This window comes from Pleuronectes platessa, chromosome 13, assembly GCF_947347685.1.
Source record: "Pleuronectes platessa chromosome 13, fPlePla1.1, whole genome shotgun sequence".
Classification (NCBI taxonomy): domain Eukaryota; kingdom Metazoa; phylum Chordata; class Actinopteri; order Pleuronectiformes; family Pleuronectidae; genus Pleuronectes; species Pleuronectes platessa.
In genome coordinates this window covers 17,244,693-17,267,727 of record NC_070638.1, presented here as the reverse complement: position 1 = coordinate 17,267,727, position 23,035 = coordinate 17,244,693, and the positions used below count along the sequence as shown (strand labels likewise).

The 23,035-nt window shown below is 41.8% G+C and overlaps 1 protein-coding gene across 4 annotated transcripts; it reads right to left on the bottom strand.

Annotated features, from left to right (window-relative positions):
• Nucleotides 1-7,616: 7,616 nt before the first annotated feature.
• On the bottom strand, nt 7,617-22,282 carry LOC128454404 (SUN domain-containing ossification factor). 4 transcript variants are annotated; one of them, XM_053437805.1, is made up of 24 exons: nt 21,991-22,282; nt 19,142-19,256; nt 18,862-18,984; nt 18,295-18,527; nt 18,028-18,129; nt 17,749-17,890; nt 17,536-17,653; nt 17,308-17,432; nt 17,137-17,204; nt 16,921-17,028; nt 16,628-16,733; nt 16,135-16,155; nt 15,600-15,655; nt 14,653-14,735; nt 14,396-14,461; nt 14,234-14,299; nt 13,962-14,052; nt 11,096-12,436; nt 10,922-11,009; nt 9,788-9,892; nt 8,980-9,137; nt 8,613-8,704; nt 8,457-8,506; nt 7,617-8,352 (listed from the first exon to the last, which is right to left on the bottom strand). In XM_053437805.1, exons 1-24 carry the CDS (start codon nt 22,053-22,055, stop codon nt 7,885-7,887), a joined length of 3,990 nt encoding a protein of 1,329 aa, XP_053293780.1. In that variant the 5' UTR covers nt 22,056-22,282; the 3' UTR covers nt 7,617-7,884. The 4 variants fall into 4 exon arrangements, with proteins under 4 accessions (XP_053293780.1, XP_053293783.1, XP_053293781.1 ...); XM_053437808.1 differs by having other exon boundaries at nt 17,761-17,890; XM_053437806.1 differs by having other exon boundaries at nt 17,749-17,887.
• Nucleotides 22,283-23,035: the final 753 nt, after the last annotated feature.

Below are 23,035 nucleotides of genomic sequence, written 5' to 3'. Positions count from 1 at the left end.
GCGCTGGGTGGAGGGCCTGATGGGAAAACAGAGGCCCCTGGGCACCAACTATGACTACAAACACCATCATCATCATCATCATCATCATAATCACCAAATCTTCATCTACAGACCCCCCCCAACCACCCACAATGTATGTAACCATGGCAACAGGCGGAGGGAGAGGGCCACCGTCCCCCTCGATGCCGGTGCACAATGTCAGCGTCAGTGCAGTGGCCTTCAAGCTGCCTCTCCACACCTCTGTGTGAGAAGGACTTCCTTCTAACCAGCAATTCATGAGACAACGTCATCTTCTCCAGAACTTAGAACAAACTGATGATCAAAGATCTACGGAGCTGAACAAAGTAACAGAAACAACAAACGATTTTTTCTTGCTTGTCATTTTTCCTAATGTGTTTCCCTATCACGTTACATAATTTTTACACTGTTTGTTCCAAGCACTATAATTCACAATTACGAAGGCAGGTACACAAGAGAGTCATATTCATTTAAATATGATTAGCACATTAGAGAGGCACATGAGACCGAGCAGTCGCTGCCTGTTCTGCTGCTGAATGAGAATGGTTTGAGTATATCAACAGTGCAGCCACAGACATGAACATTGGATCATTAAATGGATCTGCTTCAACACACGAGGTGTGAGATTCAATAAAAGCATGTTTTCAGCAGGGCTCTTGTTTAATAAGGTTTTGCCAATTTTTGTTCTTTAAGTGTACTTGTAATATGATGAGGTAATGCAATTACTAGAATGAAGCCAAGGACAAAATCTTAATATCACAAGAATAAAGTCAAAATATAATCATATCATTTGTATGTATATATATAGAGAGATGAGGAAAAAGAGGGAATTTAATGCTATGGGGGAGAAATCAAATGATCAGCCTGTCGCCAACTTAATTCAGAAAATCTACTGTTGTTTTCTCTTGAAAGTGACCCTAATGCTCCTTTAAACAAAATAACTCAGAACAGACGACTGAAAATATTAATTTAATTAATAAACCAGTAAGTTAAGAATAAATCTCTCTTTCCCGTAGTGAGCTTTGAGTCAGCTATTTGGAAATGATTTATATGTTCGTTACTGCCTCTGACTAATTTCAGAAGTAGTCTGGACTTCAGGGTTATGGTTATGTGTTGTTATTTGATGTACAGGTTAAGGGACGGGGGGGTCAGGACTCCTGGTTAATTGCCTGAGCGATCAACAATCTGACTGTATGGATTTGTGGCCTGTCAGAATTTTCGGTCGGCTGCATTATGAGCAGTTTCCACAGTCTGATTTCCCTCATGGCTGCTGTCAGAGGATTCATCATTAACCACAGTGAATCTAAAACTAAACTTACAGGGGAGAAAGTTGGAGTAAATATTGTTATGGCACTCCTTTCTAGGTATAATACAAATTGTATTGATATTGTCAAAGGACCAAACATATATAGTTTTCACTTTCATTGAGCTGGATACTGAACTGGATGAGATGGAGGGAAAACGGTGTTTGGATAAAGCGGCTGCTCTTCGGCTCCACACAGCTGGAGCTCATCTGACGGAGACACTGCTGCACAGGCAGGTTGTTTGGTAAGTGAGCTTAAAGCCAAGAAGCTGCAACTTCATTCAGAAAGAAAGTTTGCGAAGGAGCCGTGTTGCCGCTGTGAAGCTGCAGGACGCAGCCACAGTGAAATTAGTCCAAATTGTCACTTTGTGTCAAAGAACTGTTGGAGAGCGGATTATTTATTTATGATTTAAAAAAATATTAAAAAAACACAGAGTGACACTGCAGGAAACTTCCCGTTTTACTCTCTGAACTGCGATGAAACAAGAGACATGTCAAATACCTCCCATCTACTCGTCTGTCTGTGAGATCACTGTTTGACATGATGGAGGAGCAACTGTCCTTGGAAGCCATGCACGGCTCAGGTGAGGATCAGTTGGAGCAAGTTAATTTGGTTTAAATCAGTTGTAATTAGGGCCCGAGCGCCAAAATCGATGGGAGGCCCTATTGAAATTGAAATGATTATTATTATCCTTATTATTATTATTCAGGCCAAGAATGGACGTGGCAAAATGGCTCAACAACGCCACCTAGAACGCAGCCCCTAGGTTTCCACATGTGTATTTTATATTATAATCGTCTGATACCATCATCTTAGAGGTCTGTCTAAAATAGTACTTCAAGAGCCTGGATTTAGACCAGTTTCACCTGACATATAGTAAGACTGTAAAAGGAAGACATGACAGCCCTCAAAAGTGAAGCCATAAGTGTCTCGATCAAACCCCCTAGTGGCAGGTTGCAGTTATAAACCCTGCCTCCTCTATGTTAGTGGATGGGACAACAGACCAAACTAAAAAGCCAAAAAGACATATTTCTGAAAAATATGTTTTTTGTCATTTTAGGTATCACACCGATGTTTGTTCAAGTGTTCATCGTTTTGATAATTGCTATTAAAACACTGTTATCCCAATAATCCAGCAGTTAATATTAAAACTCTAAACTATTTCTACCTACACACTGGCAAATCACATAAACTATCTGGAGCTGGCAGTTGGCACCATCTGCACATTTGGCTGAAAGGGAGTGATTTTTGGAAAACGTTGATCGTGGCACTAAAAACCATAGTGACAACTTTCCATCACCCCTGAGTGTCAACATATCCAATCAAATATTTACAATCACTACATATCTGTTGTCATTAAGCAGCATTTTACTTCATTTGACTTTGCATGGAACTGCTAAATTGTGAAGTCAGCGGCATTCAACAGATTCTCACTGATATGTTTGCTCATGCATTAAGCGGTTTAGATTTTTAAATGTAGCTGGCACTGTTCGGCTCAGTCTGGATTTATCTTTGCTGATTGATTACTTAGGTTTTCCTCACATTTCGGGGCTCTCTCATGTAAGTGGAGCAGAGTCTTACATTTAAGCATCGATCTACAATATACATAATCACTTCCAGAATGTATATTTTAAATTCACACACTGACACGAGTGTCAAGCGGTCAAATTGTGTCAGGATCATGTGTGTCTACTACAATATGTACAATGCTGCTCAATCTTTAATGGAAAGCGGACAAATAATTCAGATGAAATCACAGATATAAAGAAAATGCGGGATGACATGTGGGATTAATAAACAATCGAGCTGACGGTGAGATGTGGTTTCAACAATCTGGAGACACGACACAGAGGAAGAGTTCGGCTCCGGTCGGAGGCACAAACCGTGTGAGGTCACCTTTGGCATCTGGGTCGTGACTCATTCATCAGCGAAGGGAAAGGTTAGGCTACATGCTTCTGTGAAAGTGCACGTCATGCATGATCATTCTTTACTCCAGGCTGAATGGTGTGCATCCCATCCTGTATTTAGTCAACATGTCACATCTTATCTGCGTGTGTGTGTGTCTCAGCTGCGTCTCGCCCGCGTGTGCTTTGCGTGAGAACACAGCGCGACCCAGTGAACGTGGACTCAATATTGTGTGTCCACGTCTGCACCTCGTCCCCCGCGAAGGCAGAAGGCACGAGTGTGTTTGTGAAAGCATATCCATCACTGCACCTCAGGCACCTCGGGCCCGTGTGTCGGCCGAGCCGCGATCTCAGGGAACACCTCATGTTTCTGTGCGTCGCAATTCAGACAGGAAGCGAATCTCGGATGACAGAGAGGCGCAGAGGAAGAAAAGTCCATGAAACATTAAGCAGAAGCTTCCCTGGAGGTGACTGTTATTCATATACGCACATCTCCAACCGGAGACTTATCAAATGTGGCAGGTCCGCGGCAGCTTTTTCAACGGCTACTCCAGCCCTGTGCACCCAGTTTAATCACAAGCACGGGGGACTGGGACTTCTGCGGCGGTGGGTTTACTGAGGGTAAGGCATGGCCGAATTGATTTCAAGTGGCTGCCAACGTCTTATCGGCCTCTCGCTAAGCACCCTGCTAAACGCCCCTGTCAGAACGCCACTGTAGTCCGACCACGAACGAGATTTAACTGCTCCTAAATCACGACCACCAGTGTGTTCGGTGTGATGTCCGGCGACTGGAAGCAAGTGCGGCAAATTGGGTCATAGAAAGATGAGTGGTGCAATTTGAAGAAAAGAGGAAGGAAATGAGCAATAACGCATGGTGAAGATGAAGGCGGAGGGAGGGGATGGGGGAAATCTGTGACAGAAATTGTAAATCCGCGTTTAATATCGCGGCTTCCAATGGTATCCGCAGAACATCAAAGAAAGCCCCCCCCCTGCTCCCCTCTCGCAAAAAAACTAAGAAAGCAAAGCACTCAGAGGATTATTCTCCTCCAATCGCGTCCGCTCACACCGACGGGATCCTCCACTCCTCGCCGACTCCACCCTCCCTCACCGACAGAGAGGAGTACGCATTGTGAGAGAGAAAGAGAGGAGAGAGCTATAGGGAGGCCGGAGGAGGAGAAGGGAGAGGAGGGTGAGGAAAAAAAATATATAGATATAGCTGGATGTGTGAGTCAATCAATAAAGTGTGGAAAAAAGTGAATTAAAGTAGAAACAAGGTAATGGACTGAAAGAAGGAGAAAATTAAGGTTAGAGTGTTTGCCCTTTAAAAGGACAGGTACGCATTCAGAGCCTTTGAGAGCAGGCACTAGTAAAGCCACACACCCCCACACACACACACCCCCCCCACACACACACACACACTTTTTTTTTTTCCGAGACTGGTACGAGGTCACTGTGACCTTTGCAATCTATCCCTCAACAATCTCCGACATCAGTTCATCTTTAAGTCCAAATGACAACTGGTCAACATTTGAAGAATTTCACTCAACAAAGACTTGAGAAGGCCACTGTGAGTTTGACCTTTGACCCTGAGATATTACATACACAGGGCTCTCACTTGGGGGCCGTTCTACTTTGCCTTCCCTGTTTCAACGCCCCTGGGTGGTGCAAACACAGCCGAAGATGTTTCTGTGCCAGTTTAAAATGTTTCAACGTGGAAGAAAGGAAAGAAAAAAGGAAAGATTCTTGGCTGAAGCGAGCATTACATCATAAACACAGGCGAGAGAAAAAGAAACGAGCAAGAGATGTAATTTAAAGATTTCAGACGAGACATGAGATCAATCAGAGGATGAACTCATAGCTCACAAGGTCCGTGGCTTTTTAGAGCAACTGTCTTCACAGGTTGATTGGTGCTTCAGGTCAGTGACGAGTAAGCCAACCTTTTATGTGTAAAAACAGGTGCCTGTTCCTTAATAAAGTGGACACATCGGAAAGTAAATTCTGCAAAGAGGCTGGAGTTCATTTCGATATTCTTCAGAAGGAGTCACGTGAAAGAGTGAACAAGCCGACAAAGTACAAAGCAGACACCTGTACACCGAAATAAAAAAACATATTCAACAGCACACTGAGAATATTCCGGCCACAACAGAGCTCAGATAAAAGCAGAGTGCCCGAGTAAAGAGGATTGCAGCTCTGCATTTACAGATAATCTTTGGGACGAGGCGTGGCAAAGAGAAACCCAGGAATTCTGTTAACAAAATGAAGGGGGGGGGGGGCATCAGGCACGCTTATCTCTGAAAGGCTCCCGCTGCCCAACCGGGTCAGATGAATAAAGAGGTTTTAACCCAATTTTCTCACATCAGCCAGCACTCTGACCGAGCCTGGCCACAGCAAGAGACAGCGTGTGAGGAAGTAAATAGAAATGCACCCAGCGATTCTGTTTGAGAAGCAGCTGGAGCCGTTGGATAAATGCTTCCGGTTGAGGCAGCACATCAGAAGATCCCGCTCTTCAAAAGGCTGGTTTCAGTCAGTGTTCTTTTCTTTCGACGATTAAAAACACTTCAAATGTGCACCACACAACAGCAGGTAGGTTCAACTGTGTCTCTCCTCCTTGTTTCAGTCGAACAAGTACATTTAATAACAGAGCACAAACAAGGATAATAAGGACGAGCAGCCTCTGCGCCGGCAAAGGCTGAGACAAAAGCAAATGAGCTGGCGAGGGTGGAAAAGCAGCGTTAGCCCTTGAAGTAATTTACCTCCATCCTGAGTAATGACTCATCGCATGGAAACTGAGGGTGATGTTAGATCACAAACCACTGAGGTTGAATAAAGATTACACTGCCCCCTGCTGCACAAAACAACACTTACATAAGACAGGTTACTACAGTTTCCTGCAGACCAGGAGAAATTCTTGTAGATTTACTCAAACTACTGCCTCATGAATACATGAACATCCACCTGCATGTGTGTGTGTTTGCGCGTGTGTGTGTGTGTGTGTGTGTGTGTGTGTGGGCGTACAGCTGCAACTGGAATACATTTAACCTTTTTATAGGTTGAAGGAAATTGCTAAATGAATCATTTCCCAAATAAATCAATGCAAAATATCACTCAGCCAATCAGTAGAAAGCAAATGAATGCCATTGCTTCTGAAAAGACACTACATCATATATTCTGTGTCCAATCCAACTCTGACCGGATTTCCATTATGTTGCTGTTTCTTTACGTGATGGCTGACCTTGGAGTGTCTGTAGATGTTTGACCTCCTCAGACGTTATGTTTTCACCCATGTCTCGTTGTTATTTTGCATAAAATTACTAAATTGATTTGGATGAGGCCTGGGAGGATATGTTAGGATGAATACTCTGCGACGCCATTGGCTGAGGTTTGCACTCCACTGAGTACCATTCTAGTTTTAGTACCATTCTGTAACTACAGCTGTCAAACTCTAACATATTAAATGCATTGTATCTGTTGCTGAACTACATCAATATTCCAAGAAATCCAGAAGGATCTCAAAACGCCATTCACTCAATTGGCTTCACACTTGCCATGTGTCTTTGTTGATGGCTGACGGAAGTGCAGTTTTGAATTTGGCACGATTTGCCATAATGCGACGGCTGGGACTCATCCACGTACGTGACGTTCTCTATCATGACAACAGTGAATCCAAAACAATGGCAAACTGGATTCTGCTTACCGAGTCCCACTTCACTGAACTACAGGTGATCATCTATTTGTGCAGCTTCACGGTTCTATGGGCTGAGTCCTGTAGCAGGTCTTAACTGGACACGGATCAATTACCACAGGTCACTGTTACAGTTTCAGTGAGAGAGCTCCAAATTACATCACCACAGGTCAAACAAACAGCCTGTTCCACAGCTATGTTCTGAGCGGGAACTGCACTGGTATAACAATACAAGCAGACTAATACAAGTCAACAATAAAAAGGTGTTACATAATGCTGTGCTCTCTGATGGATGAGGAGAACATTACTCTCCCCCAGGACTCAGGGTCAGTAACAGAACAACACTCCTGAGGCTGAGAGGAGCGGATCATCGACCTGCTGAAAGAACAGCAGTCAAGTGAATGCTCTATAACAGCCTATAGTTTCCCCAGTGGTACTCTGCTTTTACTCTGAAGATGAAACTGACAAAAGTGAAAGTATAATAAGTTTCTTTTGATCTTCAAGCTATTGCTTGAAGGTCAGAAGCAACTTATTGGCAGAAGATTCAAAATGAGATAAAAAGAAGAGACAAAACAGTAAGATAGAGGTTTTAGAGACAGAAATGTCTTCAACAAAGTGAGTGAATGTGTGTTAAATGTGGCACACGCTCTTAAGCTGTTGTTTAGGGAAGCTTCAAATGAACCTGAAACATCAGGAAATGCTACAATATTTCCAAACACAAGAGAAAAGCTTTAATCGTAAGCTAGGAAGACATTTCTTTGACTTGAAGTATAACAAATACAAAAAGGTAAGATAGGAACGGAACAGAGAACATGAACAGAGAACAAAAGTGAACAGTGAGAGTGAAGGGAGAGTCTCATCGTGGAGCTTAAAGCTGCCCCGTGGCTACAGAAATGAACATTCATGCTCTTTTAGAAAGAGTTTTGCAGTGGGTGAGGAGAAGTGGAGCCTTTGGAAGGTCATCTCTTCTCTTCTGTCAGACAGGACCTGAGAGGGCAACGTTCACTCCAAACGTCCCAGAGCTTTGCTCTGTTTTCCTGTTCATGAGGTCCTCTATGGTAGAGATGGGCAACGGTTCCCTCCTGTCTCTCTGTGGGACTTGAAGCAAGTCCACCACCTTGCAGCCGGGCTTGGGACGCCGGCGTCTCAATGCCCGTTTCTCTGCTCGGGTCTTGGGCTGAGGGAGGCCGTCGCAGATTCGAGAGCAGGCTGTGGTGATGCCACAGAAGGAAGGGTCGTCTGAATGTGAGGATCCCTCTGAGCTCCCCTCTGACAATGAGTCTCTAAAGAGAGGCTGGAGGAATCTTTTTGTAAACGGTTTGGGGTTTGTTGTGATCGGCACACCGTTACACAAAACAGCTCCATTACTCAGTTCTGAAGCAGCATGGATGGAGGGTTTCAGAGTCTCCACTTCTTCAACGGGCTTCATCTTACGACGTCTCCTCTTTGAGGGGAGAGGTTGAGGATGTTAATATCTTACAGCCAGTATTTCAAACTATTTCATTTTACATTATTATTCTGCACTGCGATACGTTTATTTTTACACACCTTTCTGTTAGCTTGACAAAGTGTCTCCTCGGCGTTTAGCATCTCAGGGCCTGTGAGTCAAAGATGGGTTTAATTTTAGCAACATTGGCTATTATTCAAGATATATGACTATATAATTTGTATTATTACCCGTATAGAACTTAAGTACAACTGTACCTTCAGTAGAGTCTAACTGGAATGACTCAGAGTGTATCAATGGATAGGATGCTCTCCTCTTCAAGCCCGTCTCATCACAGGAGGAGAACTGTCTGTTATGAAAAGAGAAAAAACAGCATGTAGCTCCTTTCTAAAGACGTGAGTCACAGCTGTGTTATTCATCTGCGCCATTTCTGATGAATACTTGTATCGATTAAGTGGATTAATGGGTGGGAGCTATTCAAGGCACTGTAACCTCTTCCCATTTGCTGTAATAGCCCATTTTGAGATGCCTCTCTGCTTATTCACATCCGCTGTCTTTGCCATGTTGTGTAAAAAACGAATGTCCCCTGACGGACTGAAGTATATTGTACAGTTGTTTACCTACCTTTCAGGGCAGCAGTAGGTGTAGCTCTTGGGTATGGGAGGCTCTGGTTCTGTGAATGGTGGAATCGTAGAGATGCGGCAGATGTTTGCACACAGCAACAGGCCGAGACACACACACAGCGCCAGAGACAGCAGCAGGTAGTTCTGCCTGTCAGACACCTAGGTAACAGATTACACCATTAGCAACACAGAGGAAATATGTGATGTTACAAAATTGGTTGAAAGAAACACTCAGCAAAAATCCAGATTATAAATCAATTGGAAGTTGAACCGAAAAACTAACTTGATTTGCTTGAGGTATCTGTATATCGCTGTACTTATATGAAAGGGTTCAATGGAATTCACTCTATGGAGAGGATCCATATATTTATTTTCTAGGCAAAAGCTTCCCTGTGTAAATTATCATAGTATCGAGTCTGCTCCAGTAACTTTAGCACTAAATCATAAGATAACGTTCGACTGAAGTCGCTATCCACCCAAATAGTGCTGGATAAATCTGCCCTCTCCTTTAAGGCTCCACAAGCTTGGAATGAACTGCAAGCATCAAATCCTTTCCCCCTCCTCACACTTTAAAAAACATTTTGCTGCCCATCTTGAACGCGACTCCCTGGCAGAGCAGATATTCTATCACAGTGGGCCCTTCATGGTTAAATAAAAGGAAACTATGCATCACCACCTGGTGGGCAAAAGTTCTGGTACATCCGAATGACGTGGTCCCATAAAAATGGACCAAATTTACTCTGTTTATCCCCCAGATGAAAAACTCCTGATCACACATGAAGGCTTTATGCCTGGAGTGTTGTATTTACCTCATTGTGCAGCTGGCTCACTCTGTCGGACAGGTTGAGAACCAGCTGAGTCACATTCTCCAGCTGGCCCTGCAGCAACTGAATGGACTCAGTCTGACGCAGGTCCTATGGGGGGGAAAAGGGACAATGTCATAATGCAAGCGTACACCCACACACACACAGAATGTTAGAAACTTATTGACAGAGCCAGCAGATGTTGGCTCTCATACGCAGTCGTGTGTCTATACACCCGCTGATTTTAAGCCCTCCAAAAACTCCTGAGGGAATGATCTGCCTGTTAAGCAGTTTGAGGCTTCACTACAGTGCACTCACAGGTTTTTATAACCTTCCTGTCTCTGAGCTCTGCAGCCAGTTTCTTGACCTTATGGCTTCGTTTTTCCTCGGATAAGCATTGTCAGCTGTGAGATAGTTTATGACTTTCAAAATCCTGTCCAACAAACAAATGAATGGGTACCCTCATATCAAGATGTAGACAGGTAGGATATATTAATAAATAATATATGTATAAAAGATGATTAGTAAAAGAAGGCACCTGAGCTAAACTTTCAGATGTCAAAGCAAATAATAAAAGGTCAAAAGATGTCTGATGTCTGTTCTTGAGTATAGATTGATGGAGAATATTTTAGCATAAGGCTTCGACAGAACAAAATGTGAAAACATAAAAGGGATCTGATTACTTCCCCAATGCCGTCTTGATTTACCTATAGTCTCTAACTTTGTTTCCCATTAAGCACTGGCAAGATGACAAACAGTGAATTTATTGTTGAACCTTTACTTCCTTTACAGCTCCTTGCTGCTGCTGGAAAGAGGCTGGTAAAAAGAGAAGTGGGGACAAAACAATGAGCTAAAAGAAGATAAAATGCTCTACAGAGCTGAGGAACATCAAGTGACAATTACCTGTGGGTTTGTCACTATGGGTTCCCCTTTTCAATTGTAACATTTGATCCATTCCTTTTATAAAATAACTGTTTAAAGCAGCTTTAATCCCCATGCCGACGAAAATATCTCCAATCTCTTTTGAATTCAGCCCAGTAAAATGCGGAATGAATATGATTAAATAATTTTGGGACAGCTATCTCAGTCTGAAACCAAGTATCTTGTCTGGACCAACATTCATGCCCTTTCATTGCTCACCTGTTCTTCTGCTATTCTTGAGGTGTTCTGGAGTTTTATGATGGTTTTGTTGAAAGCTTTCTGCATCTCCTCCATCTGCTTACGATACCTTTAATCAAAACATGAAAGAAGACATCTTTAATATCACCTTCAGTTCATACACAAGGAGCAGCAGGGAGTGTCCTCATCCCTCACCTCTGACTTAGCTGCTCCAGGTAGCGTCCGCTGAGCGACATATTCATCTCCAGGGCCTTGATGCGGTTGTTGAGTCTCATGAACACAGACTCCTTCTGGCTGGAGCCGTGCATCAGGTTGCTGTTCTGCTCTGGGTCATTTGACGTCTCTGCATAGATGTCCGAGAGGGATGGTGAGGCAGGTGAGGGATGAGGCAGGTTACCACCTGATGATGTAGAGATGTCGTCTGTGAGATCCTCCATTTTATTCTCAGTGATGACTGCAGGGCCACCAGAGGGCTCAAGTTCTGTGACAGGGTCTGGAGCAGGGTGGGGCGGCTCTGTGGATGTGGTGGTAATTTGAGGTACAGTTGGTGGGTCAGGCTGATGTTCTAAATGAACGGAGGTGGTAGGAGGTATCAACTGAGGATGATCTGTTTTGTCTGGGATTTGGACAGGGGTATTTAATTCCAACTCAGAAACATCAACATCAGGCTTTTCCTCAGTTGGCTCCACTGAGACATTGTCCACTGTTGCACTGACACTGGGCTTCACATAGATGGCGCTACTGAGAGGGACTGATGGCTCAGTGTAGTCTGCAGCGAATACATCCAGGCTCTTTTCTGGCCTTTGCTCCACCACCGTTTCCTCAGGAGGCGGCTGTGGTGTCTCCACAATAGGAGTCGGTTTGGTGGCAGATGAATCGGTGGCACTGGGTTTGGGGAGGCTCGACGTTTGACTGGGTTCCAGCAAAGGAGGTTCAGACACAGGCTCTTTATGAGATTCTATTGTGTCCCCCTGAGGCTGAGGGGCTGCTGATGGGCTGGCTCTGCTCTCTGGCTCCTGCACTGAAGCATGTTCCTTTTTATGGAGCTGATGTACCTCTGTGTGGTGCAGCTGAGGCTCAGGGCAGGCAGTAGGGGACAGGGGTAGGTGCCAGGAGGGTGTTGTAGAAGGAATCCTTTGCTTTCTATCCGTTGTTTGGCATTTCCTCTTTTTGGACAGCAGAGCTGAACACTGCCAAAGGAGGTATTCCTGTAAGGAACTTGTGCAAGAGCATGAAGAAGAAAATGGAGGAAGTAGTGCGCAGTAAATCTGATTATCTTGTCGCTTGTGATTGTCCATGTGTTTTTCTTTTCCTCCATCCAAGTCCTCTTCCTCCTTTTCCAGAAGGATGATTGAAGAGCTGATATGTTCTTCTTCATCTTTCTCTAAAGGTATAATAATTGTTTCCTCCACTAGTGGGGGCTCTTGTTGGCCGGTTTCAGTATCAGATGTCTCTGGCTCAGGGGTCTCTGACGAAGGGGCTCCAGTTTCAGAGATACCGGGGTCTGGTAAAATAACTGCCTCTTTAGAGTCTGGACTATGGAGACAGAAGAAAAGTATAGTATAAATTAGACTCAAAGATATGTAAAGCAACGTTATACTAGTACTATTAATTTATTAAACCGGCTACTGCAGCTGCAGAGGACTGGTCACCTCTTTATTCAAGGTTCATTCATAATGAACGTATCACATGTCAAAATCACGAGATATGAATGCTGCATCTCTTTGGGCTTTTAACAATACACACGCCAATTGTGAAGCCCATAAGATGAACTGTTTTGGATATAAGAGAGCAACACAGAGATTTCTGGAATTAGTAGATGGAAGATAGATAGATAGATCAATATAAAAAAAAAATCAGCAATAAAAGTCAGTTCACTCTTCATCAGTTAACTATATATATTTTAAATATTTTGCAAGTCTTCTTTAATATTTTATGTAGATTTGTTCCTCCAGGGCATGGATGTTACTCGTCTTGCACAAATCTATAGAGATGTTCACAGAAGATTGTCTTCTGCTGCTCTTTGCTGAGATGTGTTGATTCACCTTTCGCTTTAAAATAGAATCAAAGATATTCTACTGGATACAAGTCAGGGGGACACGTTTGGCCAGTTCTGACCCCAAATGATCCAAACTAATTGATTTTGGTTTCATCTGACCCAAAGAAAATGTTGCCAAGATTTGTCAGGGCTCTTTTCCTGATCTTTCAAAGTTGAATCTTGCAGTTTCATGCTGTTTCTTGAGTAATCATTTTCTTCTTGGATGCCATCCACAGAGGGCGACTTCGGGCAATGACATTCGCACTTTCTGATTAGTCACTGCAACACCAATTTCTACAGATAACTCTAGTGCCAAGTCAGAAGCACTTACCCATCTGTTTTTCTATGTAAGGCTGTGTAAGTAGCCAACTGCACAGCCACTGCAGCTTATGTTGCTGGCAGTGAGGCTCTTTATATACCTCCCCACCACAGCTGAGATTTGAGTTTCGGCTTATGTTCAGGAGCCTTCTGATGCTCTTGTACCCTCTCCCATCTTTATGGAGTCTCACAGTCTGGTTTTGTAAGTGCTCAGGCATTTTATTACTACATGGTAACCAGCACTGTATTATATATAACCCGAGCCACAAAAAGAAAAAACTGTGGGGTTCACAGGTCATTTTATATCCTTGTTCGCGCATTTAGCCTTAACTGGAATTGCATGTTTGATTGCATTGATCGCGGGTAAAACTGACTTTTGATTGGTTGTAGTCTATCTAAGCAGTTTGTTTTTAAATTATAGGATCAAATACACTTCAAATAAAAAAAAAAGTGTTATCAGACAGTTTTGAATAATTTTAAATGTAGTTATATAGCTTTACAGTAGCCTTCTATGCAGACTTTATATTAGTCAAAAAACATTTGCTACTCAAGGCCATATTAATCACAATCACTCACTGCAAACCTCTAAATTGACATTTATATTTCAAAGCTGAATGTTCAATTAATGAAAAAACAGTTAAACTGTTAATTATATGTTGAAGCGGAAGCTATAGGTAATGTTATAAACTCTTGAAAGGTACTCACACTGAAGTAGGATCTGTAGAGGCAGTTTCAGAAGTGGTTTCAATCTGGGCTGACGGCTCAGTCATGTTCCCGTCCTGGGATGATATATTGACTATACAAATAAGAAATAAAACATTAAGACTTGCTGCACCAATTATTACTATTCACAAACTGTTAAGTGATGAGCAAAGATTTTCAATTTTTTGGAAACATAAAGTAGTGACTGTAATTCCTTTATCAAACATTTGAGCTGCCAGTGAGCACAGATGTCCAGCTGACTGTGGGGCTCTTACCTTGCATCTCTGGTCCTCCACCGAGAACATTGACAGCAATGTTATTGACCATGTTCAGAATGACATCTGAAGAGAAAATTTAAACAGCAGAGTAACAAGTAAATAGAGTGATACAGATCTACAGGTCTATATGCAGTAGAAATCCCTTTGAGCTAAACTTACCTTTTGCTGATCCAATCAGATTCTTGGATAACTTAACTTCACCGGATGCGTATCCAGATGGGTAATCTGTAGGAGGTAGTTCCCTTATAAAAACACATTGATCTCTTAAACTACACTGTGTAAAGACTACTTAAAAAAACTCTACCAGACAGGTTGTACTCTGTGTATCTTGTTCAGCAGTAAAACCTGTGTTGTTCACACGATTGATGTGATCACATATGTAAAACATTTCCAGCTGTATTATTTTCAGTACTTACCGAGGTCATCATCCTGATCGTCTGGTCTTTCTGTGGGATCAGCTATCTCCTCGTATTCTTCTACCATGCTCGTCCCAAACACCCTGGCAACAAAAGTAAATTAAAAAATAATGTTAAAATTCTACAACCATTCACATGTCGAAGTGAAATCTAATCTGATGCAGCACCTTAACTAGAGTGAAATTTCAATCGTCTACTGTCTCAATGGGGTAGAGGGTTATATTAAAAGCCCCCAACACACAAACAGGTTATTAAATACAGGAAAGACCTCCAAGAAGTGGTTTCAACATACAAAACAGTGTTAATGCCAAGCAGCAAATTAGTGTTTGATTTCTGTTGATGAGAAATTTCCCCAGAGCAGGCAACGGGAACATTTCCTTCTTTCTAAATGACTATTATAATGAACAGTTGTTATACATGTGTTGGTTACAATGATAACTCTCCCTTCCTTGTGTGCAAACTTCAACAACATTTGTCTTTACATTATGCAGAAGTGAACTAAAGTTAACATGTACTATTTCCATTTCTAGCCACCTCTGGCTTTATGGTGTAATGATAAGTTTGAACTGAATCCCTCAAGGCCACATGCCAAATATTACATAATATTACTTGACACCATCTACAGCTCATGCAGTATGCAACAAGATATCATTTGGAGAACAGACTCCAAGCTGAATGATTTAATTAGTTATTTGAGATTTAAATAATAGATTAAAATGGTAACTAAATAAAAAATATAAGACAACTCAATCAACAACAAACACATACACGCAGGCACAAAAGAAAGGTAGGACCATAACAGTATAACACATACTTGACTTGGTACAAGCTACATTTTGTTTTTATTGTCATGGTTGCTTTAGGGTAAAAACATTTTTTGCCGGCTTTCTAAAGTAAAAGTCAAAAATGGGTCATTTTATATTTCTAATTCCTTCTTTGTTACATACCTTATGAGACTGAGGGGACAGAAATGTTCAGAGCCAAAGTGAGAGACCAACTCTACCTAAAACAAAATGCAAAAACGATTCAGATATTATGATCATGTGAAATGTGCTGCATTACACCCCACACAAATTGGCACTCAGCATTGGAGGGGCATGTTACGAACAAACAGCAAAGCAAAGCAAAGCTGTTTTTTGTTTTTTGGTGAATTTAAGAGAAAGGGTTAAAGCTCCAACGGACTGAATGGCAACAAGGTACTGCATGAGGAAAAAAAAGAAACATCTCAGTATATGACCTGTTGGATCACCTGATGGAATATTATTGATTATTTGATTTACAAAAGTTTGATTCAATTCATGGGTTATCAAATGCTCCTAATGTAACATGTAGAATGTTTTGGGCATTTGGGGTTAGCAAGTAGCACAGCAAGTTTAAGATCAGATTCTGTTTAAAGATAACCACATCAGTAAGATGAAAGAAAGACAAAACACAACTCCCTCCATGTTTACTATCCAGCTCACACAAAAAATGCAGGCTAACCTTTATGTACTTGGTGAACATCTGAAGCAAGAGACATGGGAAAAAGGGAGAAGTAATTAAAGACATTCATGCATCCATTTATAACAGGAACAAATAGTGTGTATTGGTTTTACTAAAGTAAGTTCAGATTAATATTAAGTCATTGACTCTGCAATTTGATCATTTAAATCTTCACTCTTAAAATTGGCCTTAATCACGAAGGAGGTATAATATGAACAATCCCAAAATTAACTCCGTGAACCAATGTAACTGACTTCAACCAACCACTTCTAATTACATGAAGATTTCAAGTCTTTCTGCAAGACTGTCTCATAATGGTCTCTCACCCCACCAAAAACTGACCAGACCACTTCATAGCAAAGGAAGAAAATAAAAGAAAAGGAGGCAAAACTTCAATTCAAAAGAGATTTAGAGAGAAACCCCTGCTTAAAGTACCTTCTTAAATTATTCAATTGGATTAGGAGATGACAAAGAAAAAAATATTTGTGTTCACCTTCACATATTTAGCATAGAGATGCTCATCTAATGGGAAGCTCTGGACTGTGCGCTCATCCCTGGCGTGAAAGGTTCCCAGTTTTAACCACTTATTTGTTGGGTATCTGGAGGAGCAAGTGTAAACAATTGAGTGATCTGGATTGCAGACACAGAAAAAGCCCTGGTTTTTATAATTTAAATTTGATATATGCCAGTTGAAGAAGTAAGTAACTAAAAGAATCTTTAAAAACTACTGAATGAATATGATAAATAGTTCCATACTGTGTCCCATTAAATATCTGCAATGCCTACCTATCACTAATGGAGACCAGGAAGTCTTTGGGAGTAGAGGAAAAGAGTTCAAAGTTTGCGATGTCCAGCTGCTTCACCTGGATGGGCTCACAGAGCTCAATGATGAACCTGAGCGAGAGGGAACATGAAGCACACAATGACAAATCAGATGGAAAAATTAATAATATCAGGTTACAAATGTGGACAGTAAAGAGGAAATGTACAAATTCTACATACCAGATCTTGTTACTACAGGGGTTTAACATGTACAAGTCCATGTTTTCCTTCAATATCGCTGAAGTACTCTGTATGAAACAAAGCAATATCAGTTTGTGTGTGTCATTCGATCAACATCCAACAGAGCAAGCATATTCATTAGCAGGATATAGTTTTACACATACACAGTACCTTAGCTTCTGGGTTAGCACCAAGGAGCTTGGCTCCACATTCCACTGAGGCATAGTTATTAAAGTTCTTCTGGGCCTTCTTCAGTGTCTGAGAACCAACATTGTTAGAGGGGTGAGTAGACAGGGCTAAGGAGAAAAAAAACACAACAAGAGTTTTAATAAAAGTTTAAATAAAATTAAATCTTTACATTCAGTTTCATTAAAAATACGTTTTCATATGTAAACCTACTCTTCTCTTTCTCCACCTCCATCATCTTTCTCTTCCACTCATCAAAAGTGGGGATGTCCTCGGGGTCCTTGCTGCTCACACTGGGATCCGTTTCTGTGGTGACAGGGGAGCTCAGGTCCTGTCAAAGATAATGAGGTAATGAGATAATGAGACAACGAGAGCTGGGACATCTTCTTCTGGAAATAGCTACCACTGTGTCTGTGTCTTTATTACCTGCTCGCTCACCACATGTGATGTGTTGACTTCCAGAGGCTGCGTGCTGTCTCCGACTGAAGGAGTCAGAGGAGGGTCAGTGTGGGTTTTAGTACCTGCAGTGTGAACATTGGAAGTGTTCTCCAGAACAATCGGCGGACTGCTGTGGAAATGGAAAAAAAACATTGTAGCCTTGATACAAAGAGTTATACTGCTCTTTGAAACAGAATAACACTCAAACCAACTTGACAGTAATGCAAGAAACATTATGTTGACATTTTTCTAGATGAAAGTACCCACCTGTCATTCTCAAACGGATTTTTTTCTTCTTCACAGTCAGCAGGAGGCAGCTCAGATTCAACAACATCAGGTGCAGCTTCATCAGATTCATCCTCTGAAACACTGAAATGAACAAATGTGCAACCTTTTGAAATCATCGCACTTACAGGGAAGCCATCCATGACAAAGTAACATTTTAAAAGTAACTTGTTCTTCTCACTGGAAATCCAATCATACATTTTTACAGAGAGCTGACAGATTTAAATGAATTTATTAGATAATCTATACCTTTCTGTGACAATGTCTTGAAGGTTGATGATGCTGGGATTGTCATTAAGCTCAGCAGAAAAACCAGAGACAGGGTCAGATGATGGAAGCAGAGCAGGTGAATCATGCTCTTGAACGACAGAGGTGTCATGATTTGGATTTTCTGAGTTTGGCTCAGGTTCTTGCTCTGATTGCGACATTTCCTTGACTGCCTCCGTTTCTGCCTCAACACTGGGCACTTGCAATTCCAAGGCCTGATGGAAAAACAGAGAAATACTTAAGCTGTCGAGTGAAAAGTTTTAACGATTAGTCCATTAGCCAGAGATGGACCGATCTAACAAACACCTCAATCGTGAAATGTTCCAGGAAGGATCAATAAAAAGAACTGGATGGAATAAAGCATCTGATCCCTTGTACAGGTCTGAATATTTTGTGATGCTAAGGCAGCAACCAAATCCCCCCAACAAAAAACAAAAATCAGGTGCAAGAATAAACAGGTCCCTTACAAGGAAATCACCTGTTGTGTTAAGCTGGGATCTGAATGTTCGACACCTAATTTTAAATTTATATAAATTTTTATAACTATACCTCTGTATCTTGTTCTTTTTTGTCCATGTTCTGTGTTGTCTGCTCCTCGTTTTTATGATTATCTTCTAACAGCAGCTCATTGTCAGACAAGGACTGGGCAGGCAAGACCCAACTCGCCTCAACCTGGAGAAAAACACACACGCAAACACACACTCAATGTATAATGTGTCTATAAAACATGTATAATGTGTATGGTTCCATGAGTGATCTCAAATAGCAGCCGGTGGACCTTCCTGGTAATGACTTTTGTTGTAGTATAGTGCTGTTCAACAGACGCTACCTTTTCATGAGGAGTGTTCTCCTCCAGCTCTTCCTCCGAACTGACGTCCTGTGGGGACATGGTCCTCTGGGCCTCTTGGGGCGACTCTGTGCAACCAACATAGCAACTAGGGTACCTACATGATGAAGGGAATCATAATCATTGAGTCATTTTGTCCTGATACGGGTCACTTCATTATACCTTTAGGAAAGAAGCTCAGATTATAGAAATATTCATAAACTCTAGAATCAGACAAGCTAAACATTTTATTAGAGCGAGTCACACGCAGAAGCAGCGGCCTGAGAAAATCCCAGGTGGCCTGTACCAGAGTGTAAACAATTTATCTTATCTGTATGCAGAGTCAGGGAAATACATACACACGCCTAAAACCAGTTACATATTGCTCGCCCTGTTTTGACTCATGTTTGAAACATGCGACATCTGTTGCCTCTAGAGTGAGCAAAGTCTCTTTTGAAGACAATAATATTCTTTACCTTTTTAGCTTCTGTATTATTTTTCTAGCCAGTTTTAAGTTTCTCTTCTGTCTTTTTTTCCCTTTGTATTAAACCCCACACTTCTGTTGGTTGAGACTTTGCCAGGAAATAGGTCTGGGTCACTCCTGCCAGGAAACCAACAATAATTAAGAGTAACAAGACTCTAAATATTGCAATAATGTAAGATTCCTGTAGGGGAAAAGGTCGTCCTGTCTCAAAGGCCAAACTCCAACAGTGACTGTAAGTTGTCAATGATCCAGGCTATTATCTGGACTTTATTCAGGATTCCAGGTCAAGTTCTGTAAGTTCTGGCTGACTCAACTGCTCTGTTGATCTGCCTTGAGAGACGAGACTGGCCTCAAACACTTCGGTGAACATCTGTTTTCTAATTAAAAGGCAGTTGCCATAATGTTAGTCCCAAAGGAGCAAGAGTCATGTCTACAGAATGAGTTGCTAAATAATGAACTATGTGGTCACAGATAGAGTGGTATGATGGGTACATGATATGTTTGTACAACAACTTAATAAGTACCGGAGAGTTTAGGTGGACTTCCTCATGAAGAAATGACTATTCTCTGTGTGTGTGTAATGAATTAGGAAGACAAGAAGTACAAGGGATTACATACCCTATACTAGGGCTTCTCTTAGCTGTATTCAGCCCACAAGACAATAGATAAAAAAAAGCAATATAACATTAAAAAAAAAATCAAGTAGCCCTTTACAGGAAAAAGATTTTCCATTCCTGCCATACCCAAAATTTATGACAGTCACATAAATATTATGTGACATGAATGTATCATTGATTACTCAAGCTTTGAACCAGAGCGATGATCAGATAATGGACTATATGACAACATCGACATGGCACCACCCATGTGGTAATTATGATTCATACATTAAACTGTATCATAAAAAATCTCTTTGAACAAATTAATTAAGTGTAAGACGCATGTAAAGTATGACAGATATGGTGGATTATCCGAGTCCTAGAATTACTTTCACTTCTGAAAATAACTGAATATAGGGTGAAGAAGCCTCCGAGATTTACCCTTGAAATGTGACAACATCTCAGAGATACGGGCAGAGATTGTTATTCATATTCTTTCGTAAAGAGAACTGATTCTAATGCAAAAGATTCTAAGCGGGGTGTTTCAATACTATCAGCTATCCGTTCCACTTTGGTGTTGCTTGTGGTTTTATCAATTCTCTTGAAAAAAAGAAGTGTAGCATGACATTAGTAGAATTAAATTAACATATTAAGATTTATCGAACGGTATTAGGTAGTACATAATAATTAGATATATTTAAGACATTTTGCAGCCTTTTACTTTTAAAGGTCCTGTAGAAACCCTGGAGGTCAGGATTGTCTGCTTGTTGCTAATCCAGATGATACCAGGGATACTACACCAAATGTAAATCAGCTGCTATTTATACACTCACTGTGACCTGAGCTGCTCAGACATGAGTGCTGAGGCAAAGTCAGTAGATTTCAATTAACTGACCAACTTCCACTGACTGCAGCATCTCTATATTTAACCCGACCGCTCTGTGCCAACAACACAGATAACAGATAAAATATTATCACTCAGTGGTTGAGTGTAAAATGACAGCTAAAGCAAAGCTGGTGAAAGTAGGCCACGCAGAACTTAATATCATATTACATCATTTCTCCCTCCCTCCCCTCTTCTGTCTGAAGAGCAGTGGCCGGTGCGTGTTATGTTTAGTGACTTGTCCTCTAACATGATGGCTACAGCACATAATCATCCTGCATAATCTCTCCTTCCATGTGCGCGTGTGTGAGCGTGTGTGTGTGTGTTCTGTCAGATTCACACAGACGACCTCCAGCTCTCAACACGGCTGACGCAATGGGCCTTAAATCCTGTCAACAGCTGATAAACCGGATCCATGTAACGTCAGTCCTGTGGCAGCGGATCTGTGAGCGGAGGTGGAATCTTGTGGTCGTTACAGTCACGTGTCTTCCAGCGAGTTTAAACTTTCACCCGCACACTTACTGATCAGATGGGATTCACAAAGAGGTGATACGAGTACAGTGAAATTCATCATAATCATATTATTTTCAGCCAATTAGCCGTGGGAACCCAATGAGGCAGAGGACTATGCTAACGTTTAAGAACAACTTGGTCATTAGCTAATTCGGCTATGCTACACCTTGCTCGTGGTAGGTGACTGAAGATAACTCAGTGACAACAAGTCAGGAGTCCGCCAGGCGCCACATCACATCCCAAGTTGACGCCAGCTAGCTAACGAGCTACATGTTTGGACCTGGAGCAGCGTCACTCAGGACGGTTCAGCAGCTTCCGGGACAAGTGAACAAACCGCGACGTGTTGAAACGAGACGCGTTGACCCAAACTCACCGGGAGAGCACAGCGACACAGAGCCACACTGACAGCACTCGCCACAACAGAGGTCTCATCTTCATCCCTCTCCCGCCGGGACAGTCATCCTCACCCTGCTCACTAATGGAGTAACGTCTTCTTTTCTCTCCGAGGTCCTCTCCGCTGCTGCTGTGTCGAATATAAAATAAAATAAAAACGCTGCTTCTCGTGAACTTCTCTAACGCTGTCAGTTGGTGTGATGCTAGCTGCTGCTGTCACACACCCACACACACACTCACACACACATAAACTGCTGTCGCTGCCCCGCTGGCCAATCAGAGGCCAGAGAAGAGGTTGCGCAGCTCAAACTGAGCGTGTGTGTGGGTTGGGAGCGCTCGATTCACAACGTCTGACATCCCGAGTCAGCGGAGCTTCTCTTGGCAATGGTGAATATAAACCGACCCAGCCTTCATGTCACGTCACTTTAGGTGGAATTACGACTCATGATGAATAATTCGAGTGCTACTGGAGTCAATCGTGGTGAAAGCTAATTAGAAATAACATATCTATGTAGGAATAATAATATATTAATGTAGGAAAAAATAAATGTAAAAAGACTTTCAATGGCTCAAATATTAATTAATTAATATTAATTTGAATGGCCAAATATTAAGGAATCACACATTAAAATTAACAGTATTTATTCAAAATAATTCTATGAAGACATAGCACTCTGTCTGCAACGTCTAAGACAAAGTAATACAAGCAAATGAGCTGGCGAGGGTGGAAGAGCAACGTTAGCCCTTGAAGTAATTTACTTTCATCCTGAGTAATGACTCATCGCATCGAAACTGATGTTGATGTTCAAACCATTGGGGTTGTATAAAGATTACACTGCCCCCTGCTGCACAAAACAACACTTACATAAGACAGGCTATTACAATTTCCTGCAGACCAGGAGAAATTGCTGTAAATTTACTCCAACTACTGCCTCATTCACGTCTACCTGCGTGTGCGTGTGCGTACAGCCGCAACTGGAACACATTCAACCTTTTTAAAGGTTGAAGGAAATTGCTAAATGAAC

Coding starts and splice junctions, on each gene's coding strand:
- LOC128454404 (XM_053437805.1), bottom strand. CDS start 22,055: ATGAAGATGAGACCTCTGTTGTGGCGAGTGCTGTCAGTGTGGCTCTGT. Junction 19,257..21,990: donor TGTGTCGCTGTGCTCTCCCG/GTGAGTTTGGGT, acceptor TTCATCATGTAG/GTACCCTAGTTGCTATGTTG. Junction 14,053..14,233: donor TGGAGGACCAGAGATGCAAG/GTAAGAGCCCCA, acceptor TTATTTGTATAG/TCAATATATCATCCCAGGAC.